The sequence below is a fragment of the Seriola lalandi genome, unplaced genomic scaffold (genome assembly GCF_002814215.2).
Source record: "Seriola lalandi dorsalis isolate HSWRI2012SDOR001 ecotype SW California unplaced genomic scaffold, Sedor1 jcf7180002054736, whole genome shotgun sequence".
NCBI classification, from domain to species: Eukaryota; Metazoa; Chordata; class Actinopteri; order Carangiformes; family Carangidae; genus Seriola; species Seriola lalandi.
This window is the reverse complement of record NW_019525289.1, coordinates 1,695,056-1,715,584: the sequence shown is the minus strand read 5'-3', so window position 1 is coordinate 1,715,584 and position 20,529 is coordinate 1,695,056. Positions and strand designations below refer to the sequence as shown.

At 42.0% G+C, this 20,529-nt stretch overlaps 1 protein-coding gene across 11 annotated transcripts in view; it reads left to right on the top strand.

The window, feature by feature from the left end:
- Window positions 1-5,488: 5,488 nt before the first annotated feature.
- svilb (supervillin b) overlaps window positions 5,489-20,529 on the top strand; it is a 39,909-nt gene continuing 24,868 nt past the window's right edge. For 2 of the 11 annotated variants that reach the window (XM_087178824.1, XM_087178822.1), the window contains exons 1-13: window positions 5,490-5,789; window positions 7,854-7,917; window positions 9,104-9,195; window positions 9,308-9,365; window positions 9,473-9,621; window positions 10,250-11,084; window positions 15,371-16,711; window positions 17,186-17,356; window positions 17,553-17,590; window positions 17,710-17,774; window positions 18,019-18,155; window positions 18,411-18,500; window positions 20,112-20,397. In XM_087178824.1, the coding sequence (XP_087034950.1) occupies window positions 5,729-5,789; window positions 7,854-7,917; window positions 9,104-9,195; window positions 9,308-9,365; window positions 9,473-9,621; window positions 10,250-11,084; window positions 15,371-16,711; window positions 17,186-17,356; window positions 17,553-17,590; window positions 17,710-17,774; window positions 18,019-18,155; window positions 18,411-18,500; window positions 20,112-20,397 (3,387 nt within the window). In that variant the 5' untranslated portion in view covers window positions 5,490-5,728. Of the gene's footprint in view, window positions 5,790-7,853; window positions 7,918-9,103; window positions 9,196-9,307; window positions 9,366-9,472; window positions 9,622-10,249; window positions 11,085-15,370; window positions 16,712-17,185; window positions 17,357-17,552; window positions 17,591-17,709; window positions 17,775-18,018; window positions 18,156-18,410; window positions 18,501-20,111; window positions 20,398-20,529 lie in introns of all 11 variants that reach the window. The other 9 variants (XM_087178827.1, XM_023424477.2, XM_087178829.1 and 6 more) reach the window with 7 other exon arrangements.

The following is a 20,529-nucleotide window of genomic DNA, read 5'->3' as shown; positions in this document are numbered from 1 at the left end:
AAGTTCTAGCAGTGTTGGAGATTGTAGTTTCAGATTGTCGAAGCTGTAAGAATTTCTTGTGAATGAACTGGCAAAGATTCAGTTCTCAGAACAGCAAATTGGCTTGTTGATGTTTCCCCTAGCAAGGAATTTGAACAACAACCCCAGCTCTTGGAAGTGATAAACATCTTTTACATCCTTTCATCATACTCTTGCTCCTGTTCAAAGGAGAAACATTTATGACCAAAGTGACTCCAGCTCACGGACCCTCCCCTGTGTTCATGCAAGTTATCCCTGGAGCTTGTGCTCAGCACCATCTCTGTTTGTCCCCAATGTCTACTGTTACCATCAGCACATAGTCTGTCAGATGGCAGAGAGCTGTCCACAAGCTCCCGCTGGCCTGCTAACATGCTTCTCTTTCTGAATGTATGATTGCTGTTTGCAATATATATATATGACGTGAACCACTGATGATATGCACTACTGACTCACTAATTGGTCTTTTGCTTTAGGATGTTCATAATTACTAACTTATGATAAATATATTTCAGGTATGTTTTTGCATTTTGCAGTTTTACAGCAGGGAAATAAACAAGTGTGGATTTCACAACACTCACTAAGTGATTAATGATGAATAATTGACCTCTAAAGTTCACATTTGTTTGGTCCATAGAGATTGTTTTTGCAGTATTCCCATTAGTGGTTGTAGTAAGTAGAGAAATGAGAAATGATCCCTACAATAATAGTGAGATATACTACTCAAGACTAACTACATATTGTGTCAAGTTGATTTGACTGTTTAGTCTGGCCTTAGTTACCTCATCATGTTACATAATGCGAAGATGTTCCTGGATGATGTACCTTTAAAAAAGGACAGCCAAATCCTCAAGTAACCATTTCTGGCTTGAGATCCTCATCTTCCTCCTCCTTCGCTCCATCTCTCACTCTGTCTCTGTCTTTCTTTGCTATTCCCTCCCTCTCTCCTGCTCTGCCTAAGTGTTGCAGAACTTTTTAAGTGTCTCTCCTCAGCACCGGGCTGCGTGCTCATCGATATCCATATAAGAGCAGAGCAGGCAGATTTCTGTGCCGAGTGTCAGGCAGAGTTGATGCAGGGCAGCATAGAGGAACGCAGATCTGGATATAAAGAGGGAATGCCAGAGTAAATGTTTAAGGCTCTGCTGCCTCAGGTTCTCACTTGACCCCTGCTTTTGCGTGTGTGAGCAGTAGTTTGGAGCATTTACTTTTTCTATATGTGTGTGTAAGTGTTGATATTCATGCATGTATGTCTGTGTCTCAGTGTACATTAGTGCATTTGTGCAAGCTAATCTAAACAGAGAAAGTTTCTCCTAATAAAGGCAGGCTTGCTTGGACCGCAGTGTCTGCCTCTACTTAAAGTGGGGAGAAGTCTCTAAATTAATAATGATTAATAATAGTAATTATGATAATGATGGAGAAAAGATTACTACATACAGCTTTCACATGTACAAGCACCTGTAAACAGGTCGTGTGAGAGGGAGGTAGATAAAAGTTTGATTCCCAACACAACCAGTCTTTACATTATGTATCCGTTCCAAGCGCTCTCATTAACTCATTGATTTGAAGTCACTGTGGGAAAGGGTGCCAGTTACAGTAAAGCCTTTATTTTCAAAAATGTCCAAAACATCTACGGTGTGGTCAGAGAAGTTCTCGAAAAAAAAACAGTTGGGCCCGGGATTTTCCTCATCATGCACTCTCAAATACAGTCTGTTCTACTAATGATAACATGGAACCTGTTGCCAGACGCGCATTTTTGCGCAACAGTAATGTACTCAAAAGGTTACCCCAGTCTCCTTTGAAAGGTTACTCAAAGTTGTACAACCAAAAAGTCAGAGAGTAAAGACATACTTTTTTTTTTTTTGCCTCACCCATTTTTTTTTGGCATAAAAGAAATACAAGACATGTAGTAGTATGTGGAAAATACTTTTGAACCAATTCTGAAACAGCTGTTGCAGTGATATGAGGATCACAAATATGCACAACTAGAACCACGAGACTTAGAGCTTTCAAACAATTTATAATTTGTCAAGGTTGTGTGAAGACTGAGTTCGGTATAGACCAAAACACATCTAAAGTGTCTCTTGGTTTGGACTGTGCATTTCAGAGATTCAACATTATACTTTATGTTTACCATTTAGTTTGTACTGCTCAAATGACTGCAACACAACAAAATGTGCACAGTATAGCAGGTCTTACTGGCTTACTGTGGTTCATTTTGTGATTGTAAGTTTAGTTTGAATTACTGGTCAAAAAACAATCACGACAGAAACTTCCTTCATCCAGCAAACACAGCATTTTATGAATCTCTCCCCAAATAGATATTAGCATAAAAAATATTGTTTGTGAAGCAGCTGAGATAAACGTACTGTTTGGCAAGTGGCTTGCAAGGCAAAAACAGAAGTCTGTGGCTCAACTCCAGTCAGTCATAATTTACATCACATAAAGACCTGAAGTCAGTAAAGCTCAGGGTGTATAAAGATGGACTGAAACAAAGGATCATATGGTATTGTCCTCCACAGGATAACTTCATCCTTACACCCTAGACCAGCGTGCTGCTGAGCTTCACAGCTTAAAGTCTGATTTGCTGAGAGATGCTTTGATGTTGAGTCACCCGGGGGTTTGTTGAGGCCTCGCCTCGTGGTGTTTACATGATGTCCTGGGTGTTGAGTTTTATTGAATCTCCTGCAGCACAAGGAAATTGTTGAACTGAGTTTCACATCTCTATCTGTCTTTGACCCAACAACTCAAGAGCCAATTAAAGTCAGAGCAAGTGGTCTTATACATTCATTTGTTGATGGTAACATGTCAGGATCAGAAAGCAGTTCTTCATTTGACAGAGACTGACCCAGCTGAGTGGGTGAGTGATAATTGTGGAAACTAATAAACAGGCTGCAGGCCTTAAATTAAATATATGATCTATGTACAGATAAACTTTTGGCAGCACTTCTAAATGTGATGGCTAAACTAGTAATATTTTATCAATCAAAAATAGTGATTATATGTTCTCACAGTCTCTTTAGTTTTTTTTTTAACATTTTTCCTTTCTCTCTTTCCTATGAGGATGAAAAAGCCTGAATTATATTCCCAGCCCACCTCAGTTTAGTTATTTGGAAGGCTTTAAATATTAATTCTTAAGCCAGTGTAGTTTACTACTAAGAAAAGCCTTATGGGTGACATGTGGCCATGTGTTTTGAAATTGCAAATTTATATGCAACTGATGAGGCAGCCAGTGAGTGACGGAAGAACATATCATGTTTGTTGCTGTGGATGTTGGCCTGTTAGTTGGCACTGGAAGGAGAGGTAAACATAGAGATAGAGTGGGAAATGGACAGACACAGGTGAGGAATCAAATATAGAAGGAGAGGGATCTGAACATAATGAACATAAGAAATGCAAGAAAGAGAGGAGAAGAGAGAGAAAGGGAGATGAGGAATGAGAGGGAGTTGATAGGAATGAGTGGGGAGGGCCACAGGAGAGAGAGTGAGATGGATGGCAAGGATGACAAATCCGGTGAAGGAAAGGGAGAAGGAGTGGGGAAGAAAACAAGGCAGAGCAGCGAGCAGTCGCGGAGACGATCCTGTGGTAAACACGGGCCGGCTGGCTGACAGGGTGACCTCTCCCTGAGGCAGCCACTCACAACACATGTTGCCTTATTAGGGGCGTCTACAGGGATCGTAGGCAGACTAGTGAAGGTGGGCGGGGGAGTTTGTGTGTGAAAGGGTGAGAAAAAGCATCACACAGAGGAGGTGTGTGAGTGTGCAAGCAAGTAAGACTAAGAGAGTCCAAAACTGTGTACAAGAGCAAAATAACTTTATTTACGGTTTTTATGACGAGGTTGTCTCTCCAGTGAAGTTCAGATAGGTTTTCGATTGGAATAGAGTTCCCTCACCTGTTCATCATGTACTGTAGATCTTATTTTATAGTATAATAGTTAGAGCAATAGCAGAGTACCATATTACCATTGTTTACCGATCTATTTAATGTCAACGAATCACAAAATATACTGCTTTATCCCTGTGCATTGCTACAAAATGCCTGCAAGCCTTGCATCTCCATGCATTATACTTGTATGATATAAATAATGAGCTAAATGACATATTATCCCAAATACTTTGCTCATCCTCTTACATTCTGGACTCAAGTACGTCTTCTTGTTTGTTTTGTGACATGTCAGTGTTAATGTACGCGTGCACTTTAACTTTTATCATTCAGACTGTCATTAACAGTAGAGCAGGCTACATCTCTGTACATCTTTTGGCTTGCATTGCCTTTGTGATTTAAGGAATTCTTTTCATTTTTGGCAGCAGGAGCTCTAGTTGTCAGTCCCCATGTTACAGTCGAAGACTCCAAAGGGAGATGAACTGAAGAAGACTTGGAGTGATTAATTGATTAGCTATAATCAACAGTAAAAGCCAGGTAGGCCGTTTTTTATCACCTTCTTCTTAGCAGTGATATAGGTTTTTATATATTTCACCAAAAGGGTCAGATGCTAGTTATGAGCTGGTTATAGAGCAGTTAGGAACTGAAGGAAGGTGATTAATCATGTGACAGTCTGGGTTCTTCTCTGACTTTAATACTTGTCTCACATTCCCTGATGTGATGACTTACACAAGTGGGTTTTGTCGTTTCTTAGATTAGATTTAGCCTGCACCCACTCTGTGTAATTATGTGTGCACGTCTGAGTGCAGGCCAGCTTTTGGCAGAAGCAGAGTCAGAGCACATTTGAATCGTCTCACCTGTGTGAGAAGATAGAAGAAGACAGAAAGGGACAACATGAGGACGGAAAGAAACTGAAATAAACTACAACCCCGTCAAAAAGGTTCGTTTTAAAACCTAAAGTCTCAGGAGAAATTAAAAAAAAAAAAAAAAAGCTAGTGGTGCTGCTGTTAATGAGAAAAGATTAGAATATGGCAGGAAATTGATTATAAATACTGTCCTACTACATTGCAATGTGACAGCATAATAAAGTGTTTTTTACTGGTTGAACTGGCATCAAGGCAAGGCTGTCAGTAAAAGCCTTAAAAGCATAAGGAATCATATTTCCAGCAGTACAGTGAATTTTACGACCTGGTCCAACTGTATTTCAAAACAGAATGAGGAAGATTTTACAACCAAACTATCTGACAACTCATAATAATGTTAATATTAATGCAGTTTTGGCTGCAGTTTTTGGGAGTTTGATGACACCCAGCCATCTTAGCTGAAGCCTGCCTGATGTGTGCTTTAAGGACACCATCTGACTTCCAGTAGCTTCAGACCCCATACCACCCCCTGGAGTCCTGCTGACACCCTCCTCCAATCCTGTTCCAGAGTTTTTATCATCAAGGCTAATTTCTGCCTGTAATCTGATTAGGGCTCTGAGCTGCTTTAGCACCCTGCTGCGCTGTCTCTCTCTCTCTCTCTCTCTCTCTCTCTCTTCCCTGCCTGCACACACACACACACACACACACTGAGATGCACACTGACACACACATTCTGTATGACAGCCCGTCTATGTAGGCTGGAGTTTGCTATGTAGCCAGGGCAGTCACTCTGCTGTGGCTGTGTGCTTGTCCGTGTGTGTGTGTGTGTGTGGTCATATCACCACCTTCATCACTGCCTGTCTGCTTGCCGGTTAGCAGCCCGCACCTCCACCGCTGCCACTCCTGCTGTCCGCCGCTTTGACTGGAGGGGAGTCTAGCAGCAAGGCATTTTGCTGTACACCTCCTCAAACATGTTTCGAAACCCATGGATCTCTAGTTACCATGTGAACCATGTGCAGCCCTGTGGCCAAGGTAAGGCCTGTACAAGATGAAGGCTTGATCTGGCTATAGCATAACTTAACCCAATTGAATTTCCTTAATTCTGTTGCTTCATCGGGGGACATGGCTAATGCAATTTAGCTCCTTGCTGAGTTAAATGACAGAGTTTGGTGGGTGTCAGTTATACAGTAGGCAAGGGGAGACTGTGAAGTTTCCTGGTCGACTCCTTACTTTGTTTCCTTACTGTTTGTGGTTAAAACAAGGATTCATGGCGAGTGTTAGAATTTCTCATTCTGATCATCCCTGTCTAATGAAATGAATGAATTTGCAATTTTATGAGCAGGTACAGAGGGTTTAAATATATCTATTACTCTGGGCATGGGTGTTAGCATACAGGCTGCTTCAAATGAATGCATTGTTACTACACTCCTTTGGTGCTTTATTTCTTATGCTCTTTCCTGCTGCCTCTTCACATGAAATGCCCTTGACAGACATCACAAGCTATATCATTGCCTGCCGACGTGGAAGATGGCTGGTCATGTTCCACCAGCAACCTTTCCACACAGATTGTGTGCAAGCAAGGGCCCGGTTCACTCAGGCAGTCTATTTTACACCTCTGAATATTTATAGAAAATCCCTCTCCTCACAACGCTCACTTTGGGACCATCGGCAGCCTAAGCTGCTCTCTGGCACTGCCAGCCTTGAGCCTTGTGCTGCTTGTTTTGTTGACAGCCTGCAGACGTCTCCAAGGAAAGCCAGACTGAGCTCTGCACAGGGGGCTTTCCATCGGAGGAAGCAGACCAGTGAAGTCACAGGCATACAGATATACAGGCAGATAAATGGACACACACCTCCACAAGAGTCCCACAGGCTTTGAAAATAATGCTTTACAGTTTATGCCATTTATCGATCGTGGGTATGAAAATAGATTGCCATCTTTCCTTTGGGGTCAGTTCTTCACATCCATAGGACAAACATGATGATGAAGAATCACATCCATACAGCAGCAGTTATAAAATTATGACCTCCAGCCCAGACTTCTCTCCTTTCTGAGGTCAAAACATCAAAACATGAATTTCATCAGGTCACTTCACAAGTCACTGAGAGCCCTTGAACTTGAAGTTCCAAGTGAGCTTTGGGACTTTGTGTCACACACCGCACCTTTCCACATCCATACCTTCTCTCCTGCCAAAAGTTCCCCACTCTATTGCCACACAGTCTTTGGTGGCTAAAATAAGTCAGAGTGGTTCTGAACGTGTCTGGAGCAGTAACATGATCCGTCTCCTATACTGGAATACTGCGTTACAACAAGAGAGTTAGAGGGTCGACTATCAGCTGGGAACTGGATGCGAACTTTCTGAGTAACTTTTTTTTGACAAGTGACTCATAGCGAGGTTAGACATTTCCTGTCAGAACTGAACGGCACACTGCTGGTGTTTACACTGAGAGAAGAAAAGCAACTTCTCTTAATTTACTTTTCAGTTGCATATAAACCGTTTATAGTACTCAGCATTTTGTCTTTATTCTAATAATTTGCCATAGGAGTAGTAAAACGTGAAAAAGTTCAATAACATTAAACATTAAATTACAAAACATGATGATCTGGCGACTGTTTATAATATTGCGATAATATTTATTAAAAATGACTTTGATAGTTCAGTTTTGTAGGAACTGTACTTTCTAGGGATCATGAAAGATTTTGTAAATCATCTTTCAAGTATGGTGTCTTGTTATTAGAGTTGTGAATGAGCTGAAGTCTGTTCTAGTCTGTCAAACACCTGTTGTTTGTTGGACATTGTGCAGTTTCACCAGCCTGTACATTGGATCGGCAGCCTTAGTGGGAATCAAATCACACACCAGTAGGTCCCTGTGTCCCGTGTTCTGATCAAAAGGAATGGATGAAGAACATAATATGAATCCTTTTATTATGTAGATCTATTGTTCTTCAAATGCTACAGGTACCCAGAAATGTACATTTTGCTTTGACAAGTTCCGACACTCCCAATGTCAGCGTAGAGATACTAATGACTACTACTAATAATTTCTTATAATTGTAATTTAAGTTATTTATTGGTTCTCATTTTTTCTCTCTCTTAGGATTTGGATCTAAAGCTCCAGCCAAACTTTGTAACTCAGCCTCGTTTCCAACAGAAACCTTAAGGTGAGGAAGAAGACCTTCTGTTTTTTAAGTTTAAAGACAAAAAAGTAGAACTACAGAATTGAAATGTTGCATTTTCTAAGAGCATTTACATTCCTCTCATGTGCTTTGTCATCAAGATGGGGATATGTGTGAGGATATAGGTTCACTAAAGTGCTTTAGCTTATCATGCACAGTAAGCATTAAAAGCTGGAGATGCCTGGAACAGCTTATCCTAAGACACATTTTTGTTCACATGGCATTAGAGCCATAATACCTCCTTCAGGAGTACTTTGCACCAAGCCCCATTTCCATTCAATTAACAGAGTTTCCTCTGGTTGTTCAGCATTAGATCTCTATCACAAAGGCATACTGCCATCACTGTTAAAGAAAAAAAGCTATCCAGTCTTAAAAATAAAGTTTAGAATGAAAAATCAGAATGTGAAAACACTATTTGCTACATAAAGAACAGCTCTTACATTCATATTCTCTGACCACTTTTTATTCAGTTTGTGTATTAGTATACAGTAGGCAAACTCTGATGCACAGCAACTTTTTGATGCATTGGAACATTAAATAAATCAGCTTTAACTGGCCAGTATACTGTACTTGCATTAGTGTTATCTGACACTGAAGTGTAAGAGTCCCCCCAATTATACACGAAGAACCTCAAAATAAGAACGTTCTGAACTGACACCCCCGAGGATCTGCTTAAATGATAACTGAAATCGTTTGTGAATGTTTTCAGAAAAAGTAACACCGGCGGATTCATATATTTGGATATATGTATACAGTATACCTGTGTATCTGTATGAGCTTGTGTGACCTGTTGATGCTGACACGTAAAGATTTAAGAGAAGGCCATGGTTGTCTGTTTCCACTTGGCTGAGAGTCAGGGCTTTCATGTCCTAGTTCCCTAAGCTGGATCCTGATGGAAGTGACACCAGCTGAGATTCACCTGCAGTCACCTCCTTAAGAGAAGTCATTTAAGGCAGAGTTGTAGTTAAGGCTCAGATAAGAATCCAGGCACCATTTATCTGAAATGTGCTTTTTATTTGAGTTCTTTCAGCTTGTCATGAGTTTTAAGCCGCTACATTTTAGAGATTCTGTTCTTTCAGTGTCAACACTTTGTCTCTTGCTTTCAGGGGGAATCCAGAGTAAAATAATTTAAATGTTGACAGCAGGTTTGTGACTCTGCCTTCTCATTCAGTTTTCAGAGTGACTTCTCCTTTGGTGACAAGACCACCTTGGTCAAGAGTGTTTCAGATACAGATGCCAAACTTCTGGCTGCCCTTCCCAAGGGTGTGCATTGGTTTTACCCATACATATAACTCAAAATACTCTCACAAATAGTTACTAGTTACTTTTGACATTTTTATGATACTAACTTTGTATTTTCTGATCAAACAATCAGTTTCAGAGTTGAAGAAATACTTTGAGGGATCTGTCACAAAGGATTTGGGGATGAACAGGTATATTCAGGGCTCACTACACTGAATTTTCCCATGAACATATCTAAATAGTTTCAGTCTAACTTAATAGCTATTAACTTTTACCCTCTGCCTTTTGTCTCTGACAGGAAGGAGAGGATAGCCCGGCGTCTGGAGGGGATTGAAAGCGATGTTCCTCCTGCTCTGGTGCCTGGTGGTTTGGTAGCCAACAGAATGCTAGAGGAGGATCCACCGCGGTACACCCGCGCCTCAGACCCCTGTGAGCCTTGTGTGATGGGTAAGCATGGCATGATGCACTGCAAAGATATACGATGCTGCCTTTAGTGGAGTTGGATTGACACTCCTGAAATGTGTCTGATATTGTAAAGAGAGGCATTCATTTATGTTTGTCAGTCAGTATTTTTAACCCATAGGATTTATTATTTTGGAGAACTTCTTTGTCTGCCCATTTACTTTCATTGTTGAGCACTTAAGTGCCCCTTGTTCCTCCAGTGGAGCTGCTCAGTGGCCAACACTTGGCGTCTGTGGTTATACTGGGCATCTGTCCTGCAGCTTTAATGAATGTGACAGTAAATTCTGACGGTTTTTGCATGTTGTTGCATTTTGCCAAATGTGAATTCACCCACTGAAATACATTTCTGTGCATTTATTCTAGAATAATGCCACATTTGTGTCATATGGGATGGAAAATATTTGTTTACCTTTTGAGGCATATTAGTGTTCTCTAGCACCAAGGCTTTCAAAACAATCCATTGTCCAGTCATAATTGTTAATGGAGGTTGATACGACCAGTATTTTCAAGTGAGAATCTTATAGTAACTCCCATGTGGCATGAATTTGGCATAATTCTTGGTTGTCAAGGAATATTGTTGATAAGTATTAAGTACTTCCACTATTTACCACAGTGAGGCGCTACAGTCGAGAGGATTTGGAGGCACCCCAGAAGCAGGTGTCATCTCCAGACAGATCACCTCAGCTCAAAGGTGGAGTTGGCAGCAGCCGCCCAGACCCAGTGTTGGTGTATGTTGACCCAGTAACGCTATCCAACCCCTCTACACCGTCATCTGGCCCCCCAGACCCCACCAGCCTCAGTTCCAAGGCTGAACGCATTGCCCGCTACAAAGCAGAGCGCCGCCGCCAGCTGTCAGAGCGGTATGGCATCCTCCTTGATCAGGAGGCGGACATAGATTACACACCGCGCTACCGGTCCCGCCGAGACCCTGAAACCTCCGGTCGGCAGACAACTGCCAGGCGAGACAAAGACAGACAGGAAGTAGAGGAACCAGGACGGGAGCCCAAGGTGCCATACCGCTCTGGAGTGGGCAGGGTTTACATGAGGACTCACCCAGATCCTGCACCTGTTAACACATCAAGCCCTGCCCACACAAACCAAGTTCCTCCCCCTGCACAAGAAATGCCGAGCAGATTTTCGGAGCGGGAAAGAGTGATGAACATGGAGAACTACCGGCGTGGAGGGACTCAAGAGCGCTCGGCTACTTCAAGACCCAGAACCCAGGAGCAGCATCAGCCCCAGCCCCAGCAACAACAAAGCCCCCAACACCACCAAGACGCCACCCACCAGGAGCCAAGCCCCGCCTCCACCAGGGACTACAGCATCGCAGCAGTGCCCAACTCTCCTCGCACCGCACGCCGGGCCTCCCTGCCCTCCACTCGCTACGGCATCTCACCTGGGGATTTATTCATAGAGCAGCAGGCCCAGAGCATCCTCAACAGACAGGGGTGAGTTTATTAAAAGTAGGTTATAATATTCAAGAAACACACCATGTCAGGTCATAAGGTCATCACAAGCTTTTATATGTCGGAGAGAACAAAGTCCTTTATGGACAATCAAACACAGATAAACTGATGAAAGTCTACTTGACAAACCTCATGAACCTAAATGGTGATTTTGAATTCAGATTTGCACACCTGAGAGAACAGCCTCGATGTGCCATAACATAATTATTAGAGGTCATCAAAATCCTCTGTGGGTAGTTCTGTTCGCTTTGTAATGCTGCCCATGAAGTAATCGCCCCCTGAAGAATCTGATGTTGTGTCCTCAGTGTATTTTTAAAGAACATTTAGTCCTAGAGAGTTCAAACCACATGAAGCCCAGTTTTCCTACTGATATTCACACCAATCCACTTACTGCTAGTAACGTCCTGCAGGAACATTCTACACAGGTCAATCTTGTTTGTTGTCATAAAGTGAGTGACACAAAATGATTTATTAAACTTCATCGCATGCTGCTGAAAGTCCAATCACAATGGTGTATGTACAAGATGTTTTAGTGTGACAAATATCATGAATTGGTGCAGTTTGAGCTGTGGACTGGCTGCTAAGGTAGAAGTTAGACTGCTGCTTTCACCACTTAGCCAGAGTCAGGATCTTTCTAGACTGTGAGTCTAGCTCTGTCATGCTTGCCCTGCTCCAGTTTCACATAGAGAGGTGATCTGGGGAGCTCATCAGGGAAAGGCTCTTTGGGGTGACAGGGAAAACTGCAGTGTTGGTTTTTGGAGGGGATATGATTTCCCTGCTCGTCCCAAGAGATAACCCTGATCTAACAGCAGCTTGGTTCATCAGCTAAGTGCTAAAGTCAGAAATTAACTTGATGACATTAAGGGAGAGACAAGTGAGTAACTGGACTATGAGCTAAAGCCTATAAATAATGCCGTTCATATTTATGAACATTAAGAAGTGACATCACCAAAAATAAATCTGCAGCAATTGAAAATACTTATATGATAATTTTAAACAGAACTTCTAAATAATACTGTAATCCCCCTGCTCAACATCTGAAAATATTCCTGATTATGGTTCAGCTGATCAGTGTAACTCAATTTGATTTGATCCTTGAAAGAATGATCAGAAGTTTCCCTCAGGGTTTGACACTGTCACCACATCATCCTGTAGCCTGGCTGCACTGTCAAAGAGCGACTGGTCTCTCAACACAGACTCAGAGAGTGACACTCAGACAGTCTTCAGCTTGCCTTCAAGGTACTGTCCACTCGGGAATTTCATCGGTGTGAAGACCTATCATATACCCACCGTCCACCGGGTACATGTGTTTTTAGCTGGCAGCACTCAGGCATTTCTTTGTTAATGACTATGTACCTTGCACTCTGTTATTTTTCTGTTTTTCATATTATATTAAAGGAGTTAGAAATGTCTTAAATACAACAATCTAGGTCAAAATTGTGAAACCTGAATATACCTTTCATAATATTGCTGGGAACATATTAAAAACGAATAAGATAACTAAGCCAGCGCTTTTAGAAACACATTCCCGGTGGACAAGCAGCTAACTCTTTCCAACAAATGAAACTTATAACAGACCCATTCTTACTTCATTCAATAATACTTCCCATATTAATTGGTAGCATAGTCTCCCTCTTAACAGTTGTTTGGGGTTTTATAGATTTAAATTTTTCAACTGACAAACATTCATTCCTAACTTAGTGTCATAACTTAAATTTTAACATTTATTCATCATAAGATTTGAAGAAGACATGAACTGTCATTTTATCTGTTTTACAGGGACAGGTCAGTTTTGAATGATAAGTTTGCAGTTTGTTATTATTACTTTCCTGTGGTGTTTTGTCATTGTGACACTCACTTGTGGTAAAATCTTAAACAGATAGGAAGCCGTCAGGTTTTAGGACAAATTACAGCACAAACACAGCCCTGCTAAAAGTAGTGAATGACATCAGAATAAATCTTGACACCAACAAATCTTCATTTCTAGTGCTGCCTTTGATATGTGGACCACAAGATTCTTTTATAACAGATGAAGTAAGAATAACATGACCTGTTTAGACCAGTTTTTACCTCTTAACTAAGCAGGGGAGAATTCAATAGACAACCACTCCTCCAAGCACTATAATGTTACCTATAGGGCAAACCAAGGATCAGTTTTAGTCACAGATTTTTCTTCAGCTCAAACAGGATAAAACAGAAACACTGTTTGTTTGTTTTTTGGATCTTGCTTTGCATCAGTCTCCCAGTCCATTTTTACCATCCTCAACATTTGTCAGTCACTTGTAAAGCCCTTTGAATTGCATTCAACTTTATTAAAGGTGCTATATAGTATAAGGTTTGACTGATTGATTGAAGATCAGCTATTTCAAATTAAATAAATGCCCACCCTTTAAACAATCAGGATTTTCTCATGAGGGCCTTTCTCAAAGGAATCTTGGTATTAGTGACAGAAATGTGAAATTCACCCCCTCAAATTCCTCTATCCACTCTAAAAAATATAAATCTCAGGCCTTAAAAACCAACTGTCCTTTTTGACCTCTTAAAACATGGCGTCATCTGGGCTTTATTTAGCCAAAATCAGGACCACAATATCTGCTAACTCAGCACTTTGTCCCCGAAAGACCTCACATGAGGAAGACAGAGGTACTTGACCCACTTCATGATACAACTCTACTTCCGTCACATAAGTCAGATCACACTCTGTGAACGTACCCAGAACTGACCACTTTGTCATCAGTACAATAGCCCCCAAACCACCCCACCCCGCACCTCCCGCGCCTTCTTTCCTGTTAAATTAGTGTGACTGTGTGTGGCCTGGGTTTCATCAGCAGATGAGTGGTGTTAGTGAACTGGAGTTGATGGGGTGACAACATTAGTCAGCTTCAGACCCTGACCCAGTCAGTCTCAGACTCACTGACTCAGCACTTGTCAGCTGAGACTGCACTCACATCCCCCCTCCTCAGATTCTTGCCTGTTAACCCCTATGAAATTACATCTGAGTCTTGTACCCTGTCAGTGACTTTGACAATGTTGTTGTATAAGGAATGTATCTCCCCTTGAGCGCCTGCATGCATGGTCTTTAATCACCTGATATGATTTTGTGCTGAAAGGAATGTAGAGAGAAACAGATCACCCAAAATATTGGATTGACTGCAGAGTCCTGGAAGGTTTGCCATTAAAGTTTTAGGTCTTTGGGTGTACATGTATTTCTGGGCCAGACAGTGGCCCAGCTGCATAGCATAGTTGTCTTGCTGATAGCCTATGAAAGGATGAAGGTCCATGGCCCACCTTTGAGCTGTATGGACAGGTGAAATTCATAGAGGCATGGAACATTTTTTTAGAGAGTGTAAGTAAAGCTTACTTGGCTTCATTGGTACACATAAACAACAGTTTCTCTTACATTCTCCATTTGCAAACTTAAGTAATAAGAAGTCTATAAATTTAAAGTCCATGTCTATGTATCTCAGATGAGGATATTCTGATCACTTTTTAGATGGTATAAATGTCGGTTTCATGCCACCGGCAATGACTGCCTTCATGGTCTTATCAGCTGCTAATGCTAGTATTAGTGTGTACTCATGTAGCAAGAGCACTGTTTAAGTCCTTCATGCCATGTCAGATAAAGCAGAGGCCCATCAATTATGTCTGGCTTAGTGGTCTACAATGAGATTAGAGCAACCTTTAGCTACCATAGGTCAGAAGTTGTAGATGAAAATAGTTTGGCTTACTTTTTTGGCACGGAGAGATCAGAGAGAGAGAGAGTTGTTTGAACTAAGGCTAAAATTTAAACCCAGGTCATGTTGCTATTTGACCTTCTTGCAATCCCTGTGTAGGATTTAGGTGTTCAAGTTGGTCCTGTGATAGTCTAATGCCATAAACCTTTGTGCAATATGTTTCACAATTTGCACTCGGAGCAGCCTTTGTAGATTAGATTTGTGATATAAGTTTTCTAGTGCAAATTAACTTGGGAGTATTCAAAATTTAAAATCAGTCAAATATTTTTTAGATTTGAGCTGTCTTAGTAAGCGGCCTTACCAGCCACCTAGGCAACTAGGCAATTATTATTTAGACATACTGCTCTACTCAAACTATTTAGCTGGATAGTAAAATTGTGGCTGGTCTATTCAATTATTTACTAGTCTTTGTGCCCCATGGAAAAATAAAGTTTGGTATATGTCTTTTAGATCACCTCTTTTTTGATTTGGGTTTTGAGTTCGGAAAATACCGTACTGGAATCTCAGTGACCCTTATCCATTCCTTTCCCCAAGAATCCGTGTAAGGGAACGATTGTCAAGAGATGAAACTGTCCAGAGACCCCCTGACTGGAGTCCAGACAGGCACCAGGCTCACAGACATCGTACTCAGGGGAACACTGTTCAGTATACACCACAGCACTCAGAACCCACCCAACAAAGGACTGTTCACCAGCCTCAGCCCAGCCCAGGCCAACATCCTGCCCACGGACAAACAGCATACCCTTCCTCTGCCCCTGAGTACCAACACTCTGGCCCTACAATGGACTCTCAGCCATATTTGGCCATGCCTGCCCCAGTGGCCACTGCCAAACTTCCTGGACCTCCAGAGGTACAACCACGAAGGAGAGTGAGTTCTGACCAAATCTATGCCGCCCACAAGGAGGCAAGATTAGAGGCCAGACAGGCCGTGAAGGAAGAGGCCCATACAGAGGGTCTGCTAAAGAGCAGGAAAGCTGTGTTACCCTCAGAGATCCGCCGAAGGGAAAGAAGTGTGGATGATATTCATAGGGGCCGGCATGAAGATATGGACTGGCAAAACTACAGCCCAGAACAGAGGAGGATGAGTCGAGGCGAAGAAGACTGGGATTGGGAGAGACCGAGGGAGAGGGGTAGGGAGAGGGGAAGGGAGAGAAATGTTGAGAGGATCAGAGAAAGGGGAAGAGAGCATCTCTCCAGCCATGACAGCCAAGAGGAGATGGTATTTAGATCTATGCAGTCTTCCCACTCGTCTGTACGCCAGCAGCACAGGCAGCATCAATCCTCAGAGCCTGTGTACCATCAAGAGCCCCCAACGCAACAGCAGTATGAACCCAGAAGGAGACAACATAGTGCTCAAATTCAGCAGCAAGATTCTCAAAGGCAGCATCAATATGAACACTCGAGACAGCCACAAGAGCCTCAAAGGCAACAACACCCTCAAAGACAGCAGGAGTCTGAGCTCCAAAGACAAGAGCCTCCAAGTCAGCATCAAGACTTCCAGAGAAAACAAGATCCCCAACTAGATGAAGAGTCTGAGCCTCAGAGGCGGCAGCAGCAGGATTTATCAGCGCACCAGAGGTTTGACTCGGCCGTCTACCTCCAGAAGGGCGCCTATTTGCCACAGGCCAAACACAGAGGCCTGGAGATGAGTGGAGGGCCCAAACCCAAAACACGAACCCGCTCCATGTCAGATATAGGTCTAAGCCAGCATTCTGCCATCTATCGTATGGAGAGGGCAGCAGCCAGCAGAGAGAAATCCAGGGTCGTTCCGGCTTCAGTGATGGCTAACGGCGAGATGGGCACCCTGGACACCAGGGTGTCAGTAGCACAGCTGCGACACTCTTATCTGGAGAATGCCAACCGGAAACCTGAGTTGTAGGTCCAATGGCATGGGTTCTGTGTGGCATCGCTAAATAACTGTCTAACTCTGCATTAGTGAGCTGCTGCAAACAAATAATCCAAGGATGATCCAAGAAAAGAATGTTGATAGAACATAATTCTGAGGCATGAAATGTGTCAAGATGTAGTGTCGTGATATCTGCCATTATCATGTTTATTGTAGTGTCTGCAATACTTTTTTTTTTTAGCTTAACTTACTTATGCAAGTCAGGTCTTGCAAGTTATCCTTTGGCAGTTGTCTCTTGCTGCATGTTAACATTGAGTAATGGCTGTTCACAATTGGGTTGCAGTTAGGTTGTGCTCAGTGTGTGAGGCCCTGTCCTTCTAATTTGAGTGGAGTTTCTGGTAAACTGTTAATCTACCAACCATTGTTAATATTATTTTTGTACTTGTACTTTCCCTTTTTGTTGTCTTCGTCAATCCGCCCTAATTGACCCACCACTCCAAAAGTGAGACTACTAAAGTAGATCTCTCAGCAATGGAGGTAGATCCAGCTAGCGCCAGTGATCGAGACAGGGGTGCTCGGAGGCCTCGGCGCTACATCACTCCAGGAGAAAGTCGCATGTCGGAGAGGTTTAGGACCCAGCCCATCACCTCCGCAGAGCGTTTGGAGTCCGATAGGTACAGGAGAGGCTCTCTGTAGCAAACCGCAGGAGCACTTCATGTCCTTATTTTCAATGAACAATATACTGAATTGGATGGCAGAGCATGGTTCTGGGTTGGCATTCAGATCACGATAATATCCAGTGGTTCCTCAAATTAAAAAATGTATTAATTAATTAAATGCTGACACTTGATGCATTCATGTTTTCTGCAGGTCACGTTTAAGCCCATCACAGCTGCAGGATGTCGAAGGTAAGTGCGATCTGTTGCATTCATGCACACAATATACATATTCTTTTATGAGGACCTGTCAGTGATGTTTATCCAGATGTTTAAATACAGTTGATGCCATGTAAAATCTTGTTTTTCAGTAGATGAAGAGAAGCTTGATGACAGAGCTAAGATGAGTGTGGCTGCCAAGAGGTCGCTCTTCAGGGTACATGTCCTTTTAAACAATAAAGTCATATTTGTAGATTAATAATGTTTTATTTTGATAATCTCAATACCAAAAGATCAAGTTGTGTGTAGGCTAACAACAGACACTGGTGGATGTGTGATTTCAGAAGCGTATTGACTTTTCACAGATGTTCAAATGGATATTTTTGTGTTTCTGAATATATTTCTGTCGTGGCCTCGGTCGTACCAAACAGTCCTGATGTTTTCCTGACATCTTCCTCCAGGAGCTGGAGAGGACTTCAGAGGGAGGTGTTCCCAAACCACGCTCTCGAAATGCTGCCGTAGAAAGACGTCTGAGAAGAGTTCAGGACCGATCACACACACAACCCGTCACCAACAAGGAGGTGGTCAATGCTTCAAGGTTGGTCTTATATTGTTTATATAGCTGTAGTTTGTATCATACAGTCGAGGATATACCATTGCTCTTTTTTTTTTTCTTTCTGGGATTTCCTGTTCTCTCCATTTATTTTGTCACTCATATTATTTCCTTGTCTTCTATTCCTCTCCTTTTCAACCTATTCCCTTTTTGCTGCATCTTCAGACACCTCTGTCAAAGTCTTACATTGTTAATTTCTCCTGTCTTTACCTTTACCTCTTTTTCTCCTCCACTTTAAAGTGATCCTGCCACATCGTCACAACCTGTGGGCATTCACAGTACTTATGTCCCCAACCCCACTGTAGTCAACACCAGTGTGACTAGCATCAGGTACAGCAGGGCTGAGCTGCTTTGTGTCTCTATATGTGTGCAAGTGTTGTTTACTGACTTAAATAGCATATGTCTATGCTCTTTGTACCACTGTTGGATATATGTGGTTGTATTATATCTTAACCTACACAGTGTCTCTGTTGTATGTGATTTTTAAAACCTCTACTTTTGTTTTTGGTACATTTCTCTTTGTTATTAAAAAAGCAAAGAGATACAAGATTCACAAAGAGATAGATTTGTTTAGTCTGAGTTTAATGAATCAAAGTATTTTACCAGCTGGATTTATTGACCCTAGATTTTGCAATAAAGTTAAAAACAAAGCAATCCCTTGCTTGACATTGAAACATAATGACTCTACCACAAACAATATTGTTGTATGTATAATGTCATGCTCTGATGAAGACTTGAGACCAAAATGCATCAGCAGTTTGTCAGAAGCACACAAAGTTTGTTTTTGTTGTCGTTGCTGTTTTTGAGGCAGGACAAGTCTTTCCTTTTATGAGCTTAATTTCTCATTTGAACTGATTCTGAACAATGTTAATGTGCCACAGAGGCATTTTACTCTCCATCTCCCTCTCCTGGTTGCAGTGCAGATCTGTTCATCCAGCTCGCTTTACTTTGTTCTGTCTGCCCCCTTATGTGCCGCTTCTTAGCTGTGTGCACCTTATAGGGGAAGGAAGCCGGTGTTAACAATAGCTACAATAGCTGCAATAGCTACAATAGCTTATTCAGTGCTTTCCATACCCAGTTTCCAAGCATTCCTTCTTGCAGCGTTTCCCACATGCAGGTCACAAATGTCAGTGAAGAAATAGGTTACATATCTTATGGAAAGGTCAAGGGTTGAGCCAGTTAAAGCCCCCTGCATGTCTGGGTTCACGTGTCCCGCAGTTTGTTTACCAACCCGGGTTTAACTTAGCGCACTGCTGGGAGATCACCATAACCCCTGCAAACATCTGAGTGCATTATATGATTATCTGGCATATGTGCGCTGATCTACTTATGTCTCTGTTGCTGTGCTTGTAATCGGACACAGTTATCGGAGTTATTTATCCGGCTGGTATCTGCATGCATGTTCAATTGTTTGATATTCAGTGGAGGAATACATTGGCTTCTGATACTTTAAAACTACATGTTTAGTTAGTATGATTCAGGTGTTTGTTTGAACAGAGACAGGTTATAGTTATCCCATTTAAAACTGAAATTTAACAACATTTTGATTAAATCTTCATTCATATAGATTCTCATTCAAAGAAGTGATAGGATATTTAAAAGTACTTAATCAGTTGGATTTTGTGTTTTATTATTGAAATAGAGAGATCCAAAGATATAATCTACTATTTAATTTTAGACACTATATACTCTTATAGAATTAAGATACTTCATATTTTATATTTTAAATACTTGAAAATTCTATATTCAACTTTCAGGATGCAGGGAAGGTGATGGAAGATGGAAGATTCTTATTTTGATCTTTTATCACTAGTAAAAACACTTGACATTTATTGCTGTGTTTTGCTGACAGCCTAGTCTAAACGAGTTTTTAAAGTGGATATTATATATAAGACTGACACCCATTGCACACCCCGTGACATCCCCCTGTCACTCCCTCAGTATTCAGGCCTCCTCCCAGCCGGGCTCAGCAGTGCAGGAGCAGGAGACCAAGGAACACCAGAAACCAGCTCAAGCTCCCAGTGCTGGGGTGGAAGGAGATGGCCTGGAACATGTCCTAGACGAGCCCGACCTGTCCACCCTCAGCTTGGCTGAGAAGATGGCTCTCTTCAACCGCCTCGCTCATCCTACAGGAAAGACCACTGAAGGCACCCGAGGGGACACCCGCCAGCGCAGGGCCAATGCCCGTTTTCAGACCCAGCCCATCACTCAAGGAGAGGTGGAGCAGGTACAAAAGTTTTACATCATGTAACATTTCTTTTGAAGAAAACTGTAGCATTCTATAAACAGGTGCAATAAAATGTGAGCAATACATGTGAAAGCAAATTAAGACAAGCATAGTTCTACATTTTCCTACAGA